At 35.5% G+C, this 15734-nt stretch overlaps 1 protein-coding gene across 1 annotated transcript in view; it reads left to right on the top strand.

The window, feature by feature from the left end:
• Positions 1-15734, top strand: part of CCN6 (cellular communication network factor 6) — a 104713-nt gene that overhangs the window by 83823 nt on the left and 5156 nt on the right. The window contains exons 6-7 of the mRNA XM_074264694.1: positions 8081-8370; positions 9475-9717. Coding sequence (XP_074120795.1) covers positions 8081-8370; positions 9475-9717 — 533 coding nt within the window. The remainder of the gene's footprint in view (positions 1-8080; positions 8371-9474; positions 9718-15734) is intronic.

Genomic DNA, 15734 nt, shown 5'->3' with positions numbered 1-15734 from the left:
AGAATCTAAGGGGAAATTGTGATCAAGGTGGTGGTGGTTTGATTTTTACTGGCACATTCTGCCTTCTGTTTCTCCTTCAGGGTTCCCTGCTGCTTTGGCAAATTTTTTTCAGCAAAAATTTCCAGAGGAGAGTACTAGCAATTGGGGCATTGGGGTTGTTTAGAACAGACTTTCTTACTTAAAAGCAATGGTTTGAAGTGTTTGATGATTGAATGAAGAGAGGATAGGGAAAGTCTTTTGGGAAACACTTTTTTTCCTCTTTCCAAAGAAAATACATACAGCTGATTGCAAAACTGCCTGCATAAGCATAGGCATTTTTTGGCCGTCTACACATTGATGGAAGTAGAAGAAATAAAACAATCTTGATTTTTCTTTGTTCTGGAAGACTTTATTACCTTGCATTCTCAGAGGAGTTTCTTCAATAATACACATTGGGCTTAGGGGACAACATTTAAAAAAAAAAAAAAAAATTTTTTTTGCTAAGAAGTTGGAGTTGGGATAGTCAGATGACTTGTCCAGGAGGAAAAGAACAGTAATTACTCTTGGCAACATTCACAGCAGTCCCTGCTGCACTCCTATCCTCAATTTACCTTGAGCTATACCTTCCAGCATCAGGGTCCAATTATTGCTAAGATTTATTTTTTCTCCTAAGCTTCTTATCTTTCTTCCAATTCTTTATTCCAGAGCTTTTATGTTATTTAAAAATCTTTAATTTCCTCTAGGTATTCACTTTTTCCTTGTGAAAAAACCTCTATTTTTAAGCCTCTGTTTGCAATTGTTAGGGGATTTTTTTACTCCTTTTTAGAGATCTCTAAATTCACAATAACTTTTTTTTTTGACTTAGTCATTTTTCCTGCTTTAATTCCTCAAGTGAGGCTTTGTGCCCACTGCTGATCTTTTAGGTGAGGTGATTGGCTGGGTTTGATTTTGTCCTAGGTTTACTTGGTGATACCTTGACCTAGGTTAGAGTAGTTCCTCCCTCCTTGAATCTTTGAGATTTGCAGTGTTTTAGATAGTGTGCTAGAGATCTCAGAACCTATAGGCCTCTGATGTCCTAGTTTGAGATGTACTTCCTAGGGATTACAAGGTCTCCAACACAGGGTTTTCTGACTACCCTGTTTTTTTAGTTTTTTTTTTTTTTTTTTTTTTTTGTGGGTATAGCCTTGTGCTAAATGCTTCACACATATTATCTCTTTTGATCCTCACAATAATGTTGGAAAATTGGTGATATTGAAATCTCCATTTCACAGTTGAGGAAACAAGGCTGACTGAGATTGCTTAAGTTTGTACAGCTTGTAGGTGTCTGAGATCAGATTTAAACTCAAATTTCTCTGATTTCAGGTCCAGCACTTTGAGCACTGTGGCACCGCTTAACAGCCTATTTAAACTATGCTGAAAAGTTTGAGATCAAGATGATTATTGTCTGAAGATTATTTTTAAGTTGTATTTTATTTTTCCAAATACAGGCAAATAATTTTCAACATTCACCTTTACAAAACCCTGTGTTCCAAATTGTTACCCTCCCCCCAAGACAGCAAGTAATCTGATATAGGTTAAATATGTGAAATTCCTCTAAACATTATATTCATCATATTATCTAAAAAAAATCAGATCAAGGGAAAAAACCATGAGAAAAATTTAAAAACACAAGCAAAAAACAACCACCACAGAAAAGTGAAAATATTATGCTTTGATCCACATTCAGTCTCCAATGTATGCAGATGGCTCTTTCTATCTCAAGTCTGTTGGAATTGCCTTGAATTACTACATTGTTGAAAATAGTCAAGTCTATTACAGTTGATCATAACATAATCTTCTTGTTTCTGTGTACGATGTTCTCTTGGTTCTTCCCACTTCACTCAGCATCAGTTCATGTAAGTCCAGGCTTTTCTCAAATCAGCCTGCTCATCATTTCTTATAGAACAATAATATTCTTTTACATTCATATACCATAACCTACCCTTTTCCCAACTGATGGGCATTCACTCAATTTCTAGTTCTTTGCCACTACAAAAAGGGCTGCCACAAACATTTGTGCACATGTGGATCCTTTTTCCTTCTTTTATGATCTCTTTGGGATACAAGCCCAGTACTAGTACTGCTGGATCAAAAGGTATGCAAAGTTTTATAGTCCTTTAGGCATAGATCCAAAATGCTCTTGAGAATGGTTCGATCATTTCAATATGCATTAATGTTCCAGTTTTCCCTGAATCCTCTCCCATATTTGTCATTACCTTTTCCTGTCATCTTAGCCAATTTGAAAGTTGTGAAGTGGTACCTCAGCATTGTCTCAATTTGCATTTTTCTAATTAATAGTGCTTTAAAGCATTTTTTTCATGTGACTAGAAGTGATTTTAATTTCTCTCATCTGAATATACTCTGTTCATGTCCTTTGATCATTTATCAATTGGGGAATAGCTTATATTCTTATAAATTTGAGTCAATTCTTTATATATTTCAGAAAAGAAGCCTTTATTAGAAACACTGGCTGAAATTTTTTTCCCCAGCATTCAGCTTCCCTTCTAATATTGTCTGCATTAGTTTGGTTTGTGCAAAATCTTTTAAATTTAATGTAATCAAAATTATCCATTTTGTATTTCATAATGTCCTCTAGTTCTTCTCTGGCCATAAGGGCATAAATCCCTCTCTTGTCTGAAGGTTAATGTTGTTATTTAGTTAAATGCAGTACAGTAAAAAGAATAAATAATTGACTTCTGAGTTAGGAAGACCAGAAAGCAGAAAGAGCTATTTTCTGGCATATACTAATTATGTGTATCTGAGCAAGTTGTGCCTCTGGTAATTCCTTATCAGGAACTCTCTTTATTAATGAAATTATAGGTCTAGTTAAAAAAAAAAAAAAGAAAAAAATAATAAAACAAAACACCGACTCATCTTCCCAAGTCCAAATCTTCCCTCAGACACTTATGAGTTATATGTATGATGTTGGATGAGTCATATAACTCTGTTTACCTCAAATCCCTCATCCGTAAAATGATCTGGAGAAGGAAATCCAGTATTCTTGCCAAGAAAACCCCAAATGGGGTTTTGTAGAGTTGGACATGACTAAAAAATGGCTGAAAAACTTCTTGAAGATCAAATACATTGTTATTGATGAATAAATATATTTCCATACCTTTTAAATACCTGCAAATATATGAATAGGATTAATAAAATATATTCATATTTTGAACACATAGAATACACTAACATGTGTTCACATATGAACATGTATGTTTGTATATGAACAAATATTTTGTTCATCAATAACAACACATTATTCATCTCTTATATTTTTCACTGTTAATTCAAATCAAAGAGATTGTTGAACATTTCATTATTCTCCTATTCTTTTACACTTAATGTTTTCTAGATCATTGCATAGGTGAATAAAATAAATACGTTTTAAAATGGGATGAGAGTATTGGGATTTTAGCTCATCCTCTGTTAGTTGTTATTGTTGATGATGGTAATGATGATGATGATGATGATACAGACTGTAATGGACAAAGAGCCAGCCTCTGAGCTAGTGAGATCTGAGCTCAAGACCAATTTCTGCCACATACTAATTGTAATCCTGGAAAACTCACTTAGCTGCTAGGCTCCAGGCAATTTTCTAAGACTAAGTTGCAGAACTTGCATTGATTGAGAGAGTTTCCTCATTAACCAGGGACTTGCCTATACCAATAACATCCCTGGTCTGGTTCATCCCTAAAATATTATTATAATGCATTAGAACAGGTTAATGTGGCTGTGCAATGAATTCTGAACTTTGAAAATGAAAATTTAGGTCAAAAGCATCAGCACAGACTTATGTATGAGGCAGTGTGTGTGTGTGTGTGTGTGTGTGTGTGTGTGTGTGTGTGTGTGTGTCCTCTCAGGCAGAGGAAAGGTAGGTTTTTCAGAGGAGACAGAGGCGAGCTTTGTGTACAGTGAGCAATGAGCAGGCCCAGTCTTCTCCCTATCTCTCATTTTTCCTTGGAGGCTGAGCGTAGTAACATGAAGGGACTGTTCTCCTTCTCTCTTCTCATCACTACTTGGGCGTCCCAGGTAAGCCCTGACCGGTTGGTCTTTCTATCTTAGAGGTCTAGAAAAGCACTTATTTCTTTAGGTGAGAAATGAAAAAAAGGAAGAAGTAAAAGGGGGCAAATGGAATGGCACAGCAGGTATCGGGGGAATGGTTTGAAGAAATCCTTCATCACAATTAGCTAGCTATTTTCCACATTGAATGAAATCTTGTATTAGTTTAAGAACTGAATGAATCAAAGGTGCTTCAGACAGGATTCTTATTGCAATAACTAGTATCCCTCTTGATAGTATTTGATTTTGATTTTTAATCATTTGGGGGCTGGGAGTGGATGAGTAGGGTTTGGGGGATTCTTCTTGATAAATCATCTTATTGGGAAGTAGAAGCATTGCTGGGGCCCACAGTTGGGGTAAACACAGCTTCTTCATTCCCATTCCAGGCCAGGGCCCAGCTTTCCACAACCTGGTTACAGAATGTGCAAAAGCCTGCTGGAAAAAACAGACTTTTGCAAACAAAAAGTTTCCGTTATGTCTGCTCCTTTTTGGAAGAGGAGTTGAGGGAACAGTTACCTCTTATAATTTACAGAATATTTTTCTTCTCGAAATGTATGTTTTTCATTTCTTCCAAAGAACTAGGACTATTTTTGAAATATTTACAGTCCTATCCTCAAAGAAAAGTTTATTTTCAAAATAAAACTACCTTGTGTGGTCTTGCCATTGACTCGGTTTTGAAAAACAAACAAACAAACAAAAAAAGCAAAACAAAAAACTGGGATGGGAGTGATAGAAATAGAGTATGGTGAATTATTTTTTTTTGTTCTATCTAGGAATTGATGATACACAGTCAAATCTATTTTTAAAATTTATTCAGCATTTTAAAAAACATAAGAAGGTATCCATGGCTTCTTCAAAACAAGACATGGAATTGTCAATGGGATGGTCTTGGAGCAATCTTCTCAGTATTTTACTACGAAAATATTTTACTGTGAAAACCAGGAGGCCTCTTGATATGTATATTATGGCTGTTAGGATATATATATATTTTTGTTTTTGCTTTCTGGTTTTGAGGAAGAGACATTATTATTTTTCATGATTGTATTTCATAAAATTTAGATCTGGAATGGACCTCAGAGATCATTTAAGCTAACCACCTTCATTTTACATATAGGGAAACTGAGTCCCAGGGAGATTAAAGGCCATATAGGTAGTCATTGCAGAGGCAAATTAGAATACAAGTCTTCCAACTCAAAATTTTGTGTTTTTTTCCGTTCCAACATAGTGTCCAATGCCCAGAATGATGTTCTTGGGGTCCTTAATAATTAATGATTGAACTGCATTGAAATGGTTCAATAGTGAAGTCTAATAGAGAAGCCGGGGTTGGAAGAGGAGGGGAGGAAAGCTAGAGATAGGTTTATAGAAATAAAATACACACACATTTTTGGGGGGGAGGGAGAAGTTCCACACCTAAAATTTAGTCTGTTTAGGGAATTCCAAGTGAGGAAACTCTCTATGTGGAATGGCAACTGTTTTTCAACTTGCTGTCTTAGAAAGCTGATTCAGGCACATCAGGAACAATCAGGTAATTTGTCCACATGACCACTCTATGTCATGGTCAGGGCTTAATCCCATGCCTTCCTGACTCTTGAGATCAGTTATCTAATCACTAGGCAACACAGCCTCTAACTCAACACTAGATTTTTAAAAAGGTCACAGTTGATGTGATAGACTGAATGAAGTGATTCAAGGCAATTCCAATAGGCTTGGGATAGAAAATGCCAATTACATTCAAAGAAAGGACTATGGAGACTGAGTGTGGATTAAAACAGTATTTTTACCTTTTTCATATTTTTCACTTTTAGTTTGTTTTCTCTTTCACAACATGACAAATATGTAAATATGTTGAAAAGGATTGCACATAAATATGTTAATATTTATTATTATTATTATTAATAAGTTATATAATCTATATCAGATTGCTTGCTGTCTTGGGAAGAGAAGAGGTAAGGGAAGAAGAGAGAAAATGTAGAACACAAAGTTTTTTAAAATTGTATGTTGAAAACGATCTTTACATATATTTGAAAAAATAAAATGCTATTCAATTTTTTTTTAAAAAGGTTAAAGTTGAGGGTCTAAGGAGCAACAAAACTGAAATATATTTTATCAATCTTGAATAGAACTCTTCAGATAGGAATAGGGAAAAAAATCTAGGAAAATTTAAGTAAAGGAAGGAATTCAGGGGAGCTGTGTTAAATTAGCTGCCATTTCTACAATCTTTAATGATGACTGTTTTGGTAATGTAGATTAGTCAGAATTGCTAAATATGACCAAACTTCAATGATAGGAAAATTCTTTTTCAAGTAAAATCTGACATGGAGTTGGTTAGGTGGGTTGATGTAGCAGAATAGGATTATAGATCATAGATTTAGAGCAAGAAAGAACATTATAAGCCACTCTCAAAGCTACCTTTGAGAGATGAATTGGAGAGTCACACAGTTTGTAGATTTCCTAAGTGAGATTAGAATTCAAGTTCTCCTTCCAATTCAGTGACAGGGTCAGGAAATATCAAAGGCTGATTGATCTTCTCTAGTGTGATAGGATTGTGTTTATAAATAAAACAAAACAAAAAACTTTTGAAGGGTACATTGTGAGTATCAGACTATGTAGATAAGTGAATTAATATTTCCTATTCTCAGGAAAGGCTTTTTCAAGCTCATAAATTAGAGCCCTTCTTGTCAGATCCAGGTAGAAATGTCCTGAAGATAACTGAAAATGAAGTTCTGGAAAGAAATCGGGACCAGAAAAGTATTTCATCTGGTTCTGATACTTCTTGCTTCTTGAGTGACCTTTGGCAATATGACCCCTCCCCAGTGTCTCAGTGTCGTCATCAAAAGTGATAGTTGAGATTATGGGAAAGAATGAGGTCTCTGAGGGTGAGAGTATAAAGTGAAAAAAGAGGATGGTATAATGTAAAGACCTTTAGATAGAAAGAACTGGATTCTATATCTGACTTAATTACTGACCTTAGGCACATCACTGGACCTTAGTTTCCTCATTTGGAAAAAAAAGGAATTTGGAGTAGATGATTTTTGAGGTTCCCTAACTGGTCTAATCTTCTATGCATTTGAAATATAGTTACAAGAGAATGCTGGACCCTACTTCTACTATAGAGAGCTGATTGTTAAAATTTCATATTGTCTTTGTTTAAGAAGGATGAAGGAAATATTTATAATAGAGATTAAACTTAAAAATATATTGCTCCTTTTTGGGGAGCCAGTCATCCATATATCTGGACCCAGATGGCTTTGGAGGGGAAAGTGAGACAGGTGATTTTGCACAGCCCTCCCTCACTTAAATCCAGTTCACTTGCACATCATAGCATCACCTCCTTGATGTCATGGTCTTTTCAAGAACAAAGAACAAACCTTGTCCATATTCTATTGCAGCTTCTGTAATATAGCCTATGTGCAATGGAAAAGAAAGATGGAAGTCTACATCATAAATCCATTAGAAATTGCTTTCTAGGAAGTTTTTTTTTTCTTGAGAACCTTTATAAAAAGAATTTGGGGGTCTGATAAATACATAATCTGTTCTACATAAAGCATCAAGTATTTGTGATGCTTTGGGGATTAGAGGGCTAGACAGATGCAGATATTACCCTTTTCTTTCCTACCTTACAGAATTAAAGGGACAGTTGAAAAAGGAAGCAATTGTTTATGATCTTGCAGAAATGTTTAAAGGCATCAAGAAGAAGCCAGACCACTGGTATATATAGTAACGAATAAATAAACTGATCACTATATAATTCAGTGCTATGCTATATAACACTGACTTGGAGAACTTGTCTGGCATGTACACTCAGAGTTCAAAGGACTAAAAAATCAGCCAACTCTTTATCAAATAATATTTTATGGGGCCAATGGAACTTGAATCAGGATTAAAGAGTGGGTAGAATTTGGTCTTATTGAGAGGAGGGGAGAGAAAGCATTTTACGTGAGGGGAGATGCCTAAAACTTTGGTGTGGTCCTCAATATCAAACTATCTCTAAGTCCTGTTGCAGGGCTCAAGGCAATAGTCAAGCTGCTGATGGAGAGTCTGAAGCAAAGGTAACAGAAGTTCCTGAAGTGCATCAGAGGAAAGAGTTCTGCCATTGGCCCTGCCAGTGCCCTCGGCAGAAGCCCAGGTGCTCACCCGGGGTGAGTCTGGTGAAGGATGGCTGTGGCTGCTGTAAAATCTGTGCCAAGCAGCATGGGGACACCTGCAATGAGGCGGAGGTCTGTGATCCCCACAAAGGTCTTTACTGTGACTATTCTGTGGACAAGCCTAGGTACGAGACAGGAGTATGTGCATGTAAGTGACACATTTACTTCTTCTTAGCCAGGATGGGAAAAGAGAATTTCCTTCTACAATGATGTGATTAAAAAAAGGAAAAAGCTATTAGTTTAGGAGATCCACTTTAATATTTAGTTAGAAATAAAATGGGCTTTCATTCTTTATATTCTTTAGATGGATAGGCTCCATGCATAAGCATTGATGGGAAAGTAGGAAGAGATGCAAGTGTACTTAGGGACCTCCGAGATTTTTGTTAAATAATCAATTTTAAGAGTTTCTTAGTTGTCTTTATGGAGTCTGGGCCATTTGAAAATGCTTGGAAGATTTAAAATCTCCATAGAAGCAATTAATGAAGTAAAATACTTTTTATTAAATGTTTATTATGTGCCATGGACCATATTGAGTTTCTTCCTCAATTTAACCCTTTCTAACGAAAAACAAAAACCAACAACAACTGTGATTTCATGAATTTGGATATTTTCAGCATGGACACTTCTTCCACTAATGTAGATCAGTAATTGATCTATAATGTAGTTTTAGAAAGTTGCCACATCACCAGCTTCCATTGCTGGCCAGAACCATTAACTTCTATTCATAATTTGGCTCTTGCAGATGTTATAACTGAACTCTCACCATCTTTTAGGCAAAGCAGGTGGTTGATTGGGCTACAGTTCCTTCCTGTCACAGTCTCCTCCATGTCTCTTTCCCTTTAAAATAGATGCATATCTAAAATCAGAGTCTTGATCTTTTAAAGTCTATTGAAGTGCAACAGAAATTGATCTCCTTTATGGCTGGCTTCCTCTGTAGCTATTATACTTTTATACTTCCTGCTGTCCTTGGTGCTTAAAAATCTAGAAAATGGAAGAAGAAAATAGGTGATTGTTATTTAGCATTGAAGATGGGGGCAGGAGAGTCATTCATATGTAATATTTTTAAAAATAATCTCTAATTCCTGTTTTGTATATTTAGGTATGAAAGAAGGTTTACAATGCAGTATTCATAGTAGAGACTTTTTTTTTATACCAGAAAAGGCACAGATATGACCTTTCCTATTTTTGAAGGGAGATATAAAATAGCACAGCTCATTTCTCCTTTTATAATTTGATTATTTTCCACTTTCAGATCTCATAGCTGTAGGATGTGAACTCAACAAGGTGCATTATCACAATGGCCAGGTTTTTCAACCTAATCCCCTATACAAATGCCTATGTGTGAGTGGTGCTATTGGGTGTACACCCTTATTTATACCAAAGCAAGTAGACAGTCAATGCTCTGGCCCCAAAGGTGGCAAAAAGTCTGACCAATCCTACTGCAGCTTGAGACTGCTGCAACAACAGATATCAACAAGCTACCAAGCCATGCCAGGTGAGTACAACTAGAGCTATGACAAGTTCCTTTTAAGCTCAACTGATTGAGATAAATTTTGTTTTAATTTCTTGTTTTTAATTTTAAATTTAATGTTGAAATTAAACAAAATTAATGTTTGCTGCCATTTTTCTTACTATTTACTTTATATAGTCTGGTACCTTATAGATAGTAGGTACCCAATAAATATTTGTTGATTTGATTGGATCTAAGTTTGTTGATGGTATGTGGGTACAGGTCTGAGTGTTTTAACCTTTTATTGCCATTTAGTTTGAGTTCTTGATCACAAATAATTGTCCAATGAAAGAGACCCTAAGCTATACCTCATCTAGTCTTTTGCTTTTAGGCAGGTGAATTTATGAATTATCTGCAAATGATATTTTGTGAATTTTCTTTGGTAAAGTATTCTACCCTTTAAAATAACACTGAATCAGGGAAATTATTTTGATGTTTCATATCCTACCCCATTCTTGAAACTCCTTCTTATCCTGTCTTTGAATAAAAGAGTACTTGTTATCCATTTTTTCAAAATTTACTTGCATTGCTATGTTATAGTCAAATATTACTATGTCTTAATATCAAATATCTGAAATTATATTTTCTGTGTGAAATCAAAAGTTGAAATGTAGTATAACTAAGCAAGTTAGAAATTGACATGGAATTAAAAGTATTGTTTGATTCTATTGATATTATCTGAAGTCATAAATATATACATATTTTTATATTTATAAATGTGTGTATACTTGCAAATATAGATGTGTGTTTAATTTTTTGAGAACAAGTTTCCCTTTCATATTAGGCTAGAAGAATAGTTGCTTCTTGTGGGTCTGATCCCAATAGTGTTTGACATGGGGACTTGGACATGTTCCATTTTGGATCTGGACCATTTTGCCCTTCCTTGGGCATCCTGGTGCCCCCTTCACCACTTGCTGAACTCAGTGGGGATGCTTGATCAGCTTTTAGCATACTATAGCTCACATCCAGCAGCATCTGATCACCTCTGAAATGCAGATTACAAGTGTGCAGTACTGCACATGGTCCAAATACATTTTTTCTATAAAAACCTATTTTGATGCCAATTTTTTTTATTATTTTGAAAATAGGAACAAAACCACGAACCTATCATTATTACTTTTTTGTGTTTATGCTTTAATAACTTTCCTATAGAAGGTAAATTTAATAATCACAGACTTTGATAGAATTTGACTCTTAATAGAAGGCAGGAAACTCATTTGCTAAATATTATCTTTATAAATGTTATCTCAATTACTTCCCACAACAACTCTGGGAAGTATTATTCCCACTTTACAATTGGAGAAACTGAGGTAAATAAAGATTAAAGTAATTTGCCCAAAGTTATTCATTTATTAAGTGTCTGAATTTAAGGACCTGACTCCAGATCGCTCTCCAGGGCTCTACCCACTGTGCCTCCTATCTACCTTATAAACCTTAAGTCATTTATTCCTCACAACAGTTCTGGGAAATAGGTATTATCCCCATTTTACAGATGGGAAACTGAGGCACAGAGCAATTAATGGTCTTGCCTAGGGTCACATAGCTAGTAAGCACCTAAAGTCAGATTTGAACTTGATTCCTTCTGACCAAGTCTAGAGCTCCATCTCCTATGGCACTTAATTGTCTGCTGATAGGCATTTACGGTTTTAGGGCTAAGATCACAGCCCAGATCCTATATAAATAAATCTCCCAAAAGGTACCAGAAGGAATAATCAGAAAGAAATTCAAAATGAAAAGGCTGTAAGCTCCTCCATCGATCCAGAACTTTTATAAGATTTCCAGAACCCGTGTAGGCTCTGAGTAGAGAAAAGCCAGGTTAGATAGAAAGCATGTTACAAGAGAGAAGGCCCAGCTAGCCTGCACTAGAGCTTCTATGAAGACTCATTTTCTTAAGTTCAAATCCAGCCTCAGACACTTACTTACATGTATGATCCTGGGCAAATCACTTAACCCTGTTTGCCTCAGTTTCCTCATTTGTAAAATGAACTGGAGAAGGAAATGGCGAATCATTCCAGTATCTTTGCCAAGAAAATCTGAAATAGGGTCATGAAGAGTTGGATACAAGTGAAAGTGATTGAATGACAAAAGAATTTGACAAAAGTGGAAAACCAATCCGGAAACTGAGAGTGGAAAATGTTGAATGCAATGAAGAAATAGTATGGACCAAGAAAAGCCCAAAAGGAAAACTCAGAAAAAAAAGAGTAACTCCACAACAAATTTGATTAGAGCATCAAAGAAAAGAATGATTTAGTCAAAAGGATTTTAAAATACCTAGAAGAAATGAAGCAAAATATAAAACGCAATGTTAAATGAAATGAGAGCTAAGGAGGAGAGAATATAAAAGATAATAGGTTATAATAGAAAATGGTAAACTTTACCTAAAAATTAGACTTTCTGGAAACTAAAGTGGACCAAAGAGAAAGCAAAATTAAGACAAGAAATAGTGAAAGAAAATAATGTTCTCCTTTCCCTATAAATAAAGATACTATAACAGATATTAAGTGAGATTCTAAATCAACCTGAGCAAGAATCTTTTTTAAAGGGTTATTAATGGTAATTAGATGTGTACAACTTCTTGAATTTTTTTTTGCCAACTATAAATTAATATCCTGTTTAAGTGCCAAAATATTATAGGGTTAAGTGTACACATAACTATAATATGAGGCATAAAAAGTTTGAGAGACAAAATTTCTGGATAATTAATAATTTTATTACTCATCCTAGCAAATAAAAGGAGTCAATAGAAGGAAGTCTTGAATGCCAAAGGCCCCTCTTGAAATGTTTATATGTGCTTAGAAGTGTGGTTGTTCCTGAGGGTGGCAATCAACTCTGACTACTTAATAAGTAAGGGATGAATAATATGCTGAGAAGGAGGCTTATTCTAACGAAGTTTGGGGAGACAGGACTGATCATTCAGTCTTGGTTAAAGAGAATTATCTACATCCCCATCACCCTAGTTAGGATAATCTATACAAAAGAGGAATCTCCTCTTACTAGACTTGTCTGAGTCAAAAATGATGGGCCAGAATCCATCAAATAATCTAAACTAAAATTTCTTTACCTTTCAAAAAGATCCAAGTTTTTCAATTCAGTCAGTTTCACCCATATTCAAGGCTAAATAATCTACTGGGGCTGATTTCTAAATGAGGAAAGGAGAATGACCTTAGTCCTAGTTTAATCACTAGCTATTAATATGCAAGAAAAATAATCACTTTCTTCAATGGAAAGGGAAGCCTGAGATGTGGTGAGGGAGTTAGGCTGTACATGTTTTGACGGCTCTGCCATGCTGATTCCCAAAGGAGCTCACTTTTAATGAGGGAAGACAATACATCCAATCAAAGTGGAAAGGGTGGGAACAGGAAGCTGCAGATTAAGGTAACCGGTACACAGGTATGATAAAAGTCTGGAATGCAGCCCAGATATGAATGAAACATAGCTGCTCTGGGAAGACCTATCCAATCAGAGGGAAAAGCTGTAAGGGGTGGCTATTTCATTGTTTGAATTCAGGGCCAGAAGGATCTTCAGGATGAAAAGCTGGGCTATAATAGAAGTCCAGAAGGTATTCTGAGGAAGAACGAGACATTCTTGGCCTCCTGAAATAGAGTTTCTGGTGATCCTGTCAGTTTCCATGGTTTCAATTATCCTCTCTATACAAATTACTCCCAGATTTACACATCCAGCCAAGTCTCTCTCCTGAGCACCACTAACTGCCATCTGGACATCTCTATCAGAATTTTCCATTGATAACACAGCCTGTACACAACTAAAACCAAACCCATTATCTTTCTTTCCAACTAACTTATTTCTGTCAAGGGCATCATTTTTCAGTTTTCAAGGTTTGGAATCAACTCCAAGTCATCATTTTCTCTCTCGCTTCACCTTGCCTTGATTTGATCTCTATAATATCTCTTCCATCAATTCCCATTTCTCTTATGAATTACCACTTTAATTTAGGTCCTTATCACCCTTTACCCAAACTATTAAAAAAGACTCTTCTTTGATCTTCTTATTTCTAGGCCATTGCCTCTCCAATCCACACAGATGCCAAATTGATATTTTTAAAGCACAGGTCTGATCAAGAAGGTTCTGTGGCTTATCATTTCTAACATATACTATACTTTCCTATGTTTGACTTTTAAAACTCTTTACAATCTGATACTAACCTATCTTTTCAGTATTATTTAACATTTCCTTCACCCATGCACTTGAAGCTTCAGCTGGAATGGACTATGTGCTATGGAAATGTGAAATAGCTGTACGTACTAAAGAACTTTGTCCTGTATGTAAGTGTCTTTAGGGAAATTTGAAAAAGCAATCCTACTCAGGCGTATGGGTTTTAGATGGGTTTCAAAAATATCTAGTTTCATGAAGGGAACAATCTCAAGAGCTCAATTAAGTCAGTAAACTTATAAGTTCATTAACATATTATAGCTATCTTGCTCTTTTAATGCTGGCCCCACTATTGCTAACAGCTTAGCCCAGCTCCTTTCACAGTACATTAACATCTCTGAAATCATAAGCCATTTAAAGCACATGTTGGTTTTTGGAGATCTAGAGCCTCTCAGAGTCTGTTATTTAAAAAAAAAAAAAAATCCAAGACTCAGTCTTTAGGATCCACAAAATGTGACTGGGATATCTGGCAAGTCAGAGCTTCCCAAAATTTTCCATACCGTGACATTGTGCTGGGTTTTAGGGAAACAAAAATACAACATAGATTCTTCTCTCAAGTAACTTATAGTTGGAGGATGGGGAGTGGTGGGGAGTGGCTTGAGAAAAGGGAAGAGAAATGCTTCAAGAATCATAATATTAGGAAGAGCTATAAGTATAAAATGTTAGTATATGCATTTGGGTCCAGGCTGGGAACAGCAAGAATATTAAAAGAAAATCAATATTGTAGAGTGTTAAGACCTTTGAACCTGGGTTCAAGTTCAGATACTGTTATTCATTACTTAAATCACAAGTTCTCAAGGACTCAGTTCCCTCAAATGTAAATGTAAAACAGGAAGGTTGTATTAAATGATCTCCAGGTTCCCTGCGCCTCTAATTTTGTGTGAAATTATTCTAGTTAAAGAAACTAGAGCTATTTTGCCTAGAAAATTCTCAAGGTAGATATTAATTTACAAGTGTTTGATGGGCTGTCTATGGAGGAGCCTCTCAAAATTAAAAAAAAAAATACCCTCAAGGCTCATGATACTGTGATCCTTAGGATGAGAATTTTTAGACTTATTGTATTTGGGCAGAACCAGGTTCAATGGGTAGCAGTCAGAAAGAAGCATATTTAAGCTTGACGTTAAGAAAGATTTCCTAATAATAATAATAATAAAATGAAAGGTATTCAAAATTCTAATGATTTTTCTCAGAAATAGCAAGCAAATAATGTTTGATCACTTGCTGTACATAGCATCATTAAAGTAGGAATTCTTTACATAGATGGGTTGGATTGGTTGATTACTAACGTCCCATCCAAGTCTTAACTTTATGAAATTTCAGGACTGTAATTTAAATCCAGGTATTCTGGTTTGCTGGCTATCTGGGCTTTGTTACAAAGGGAGTTTAATCTACTTCTTCTGGATCCCTCTGCTTTGATCAACTGAATTCTTGTATTAATGAGTCTTAATGTCAGTCCTTCTTTACAGACAGACTCACAAAGGCACACATTCCCTCTCACATCAATGTTCTTTATATAGTTGGGGAGTTATGAGGTGTAATGGATAGAATTCTGGATCCGGAGTCAGAAAGCTCATCTTCCTGGATTTAAATCTGGCCTCAGTTATTAGCTATGTGAGCCTGGGAAAGTCACTTAAACCTGTTAGCCTCAGTTTCCTCATCTGTAAAATGAAGTAGAAAAGGATATAGCAAACTGCTTCATTATCTTTGCCAAGAAAACTCCAAATAGGGTCATGACTGAAAAATGACTAAAGAACATTTATATACTTAATTCCAGATGGCCTATGTTTAGAATCTAGCTTCTGCTTGGTCAGCATGAAATTATGCAATGACAT

Source organism: Sminthopsis crassicaudata, chromosome 4, assembly GCF_048593235.1.
Source record: "Sminthopsis crassicaudata isolate SCR6 chromosome 4, ASM4859323v1, whole genome shotgun sequence".
NCBI lineage: Eukaryota > Metazoa > Chordata > Mammalia > Dasyuromorphia > Dasyuridae > Sminthopsis > Sminthopsis crassicaudata.
Note: the sequence above shows the minus strand (reverse complement) of the source record. Positions and strands in the feature narration are given on the sequence as shown.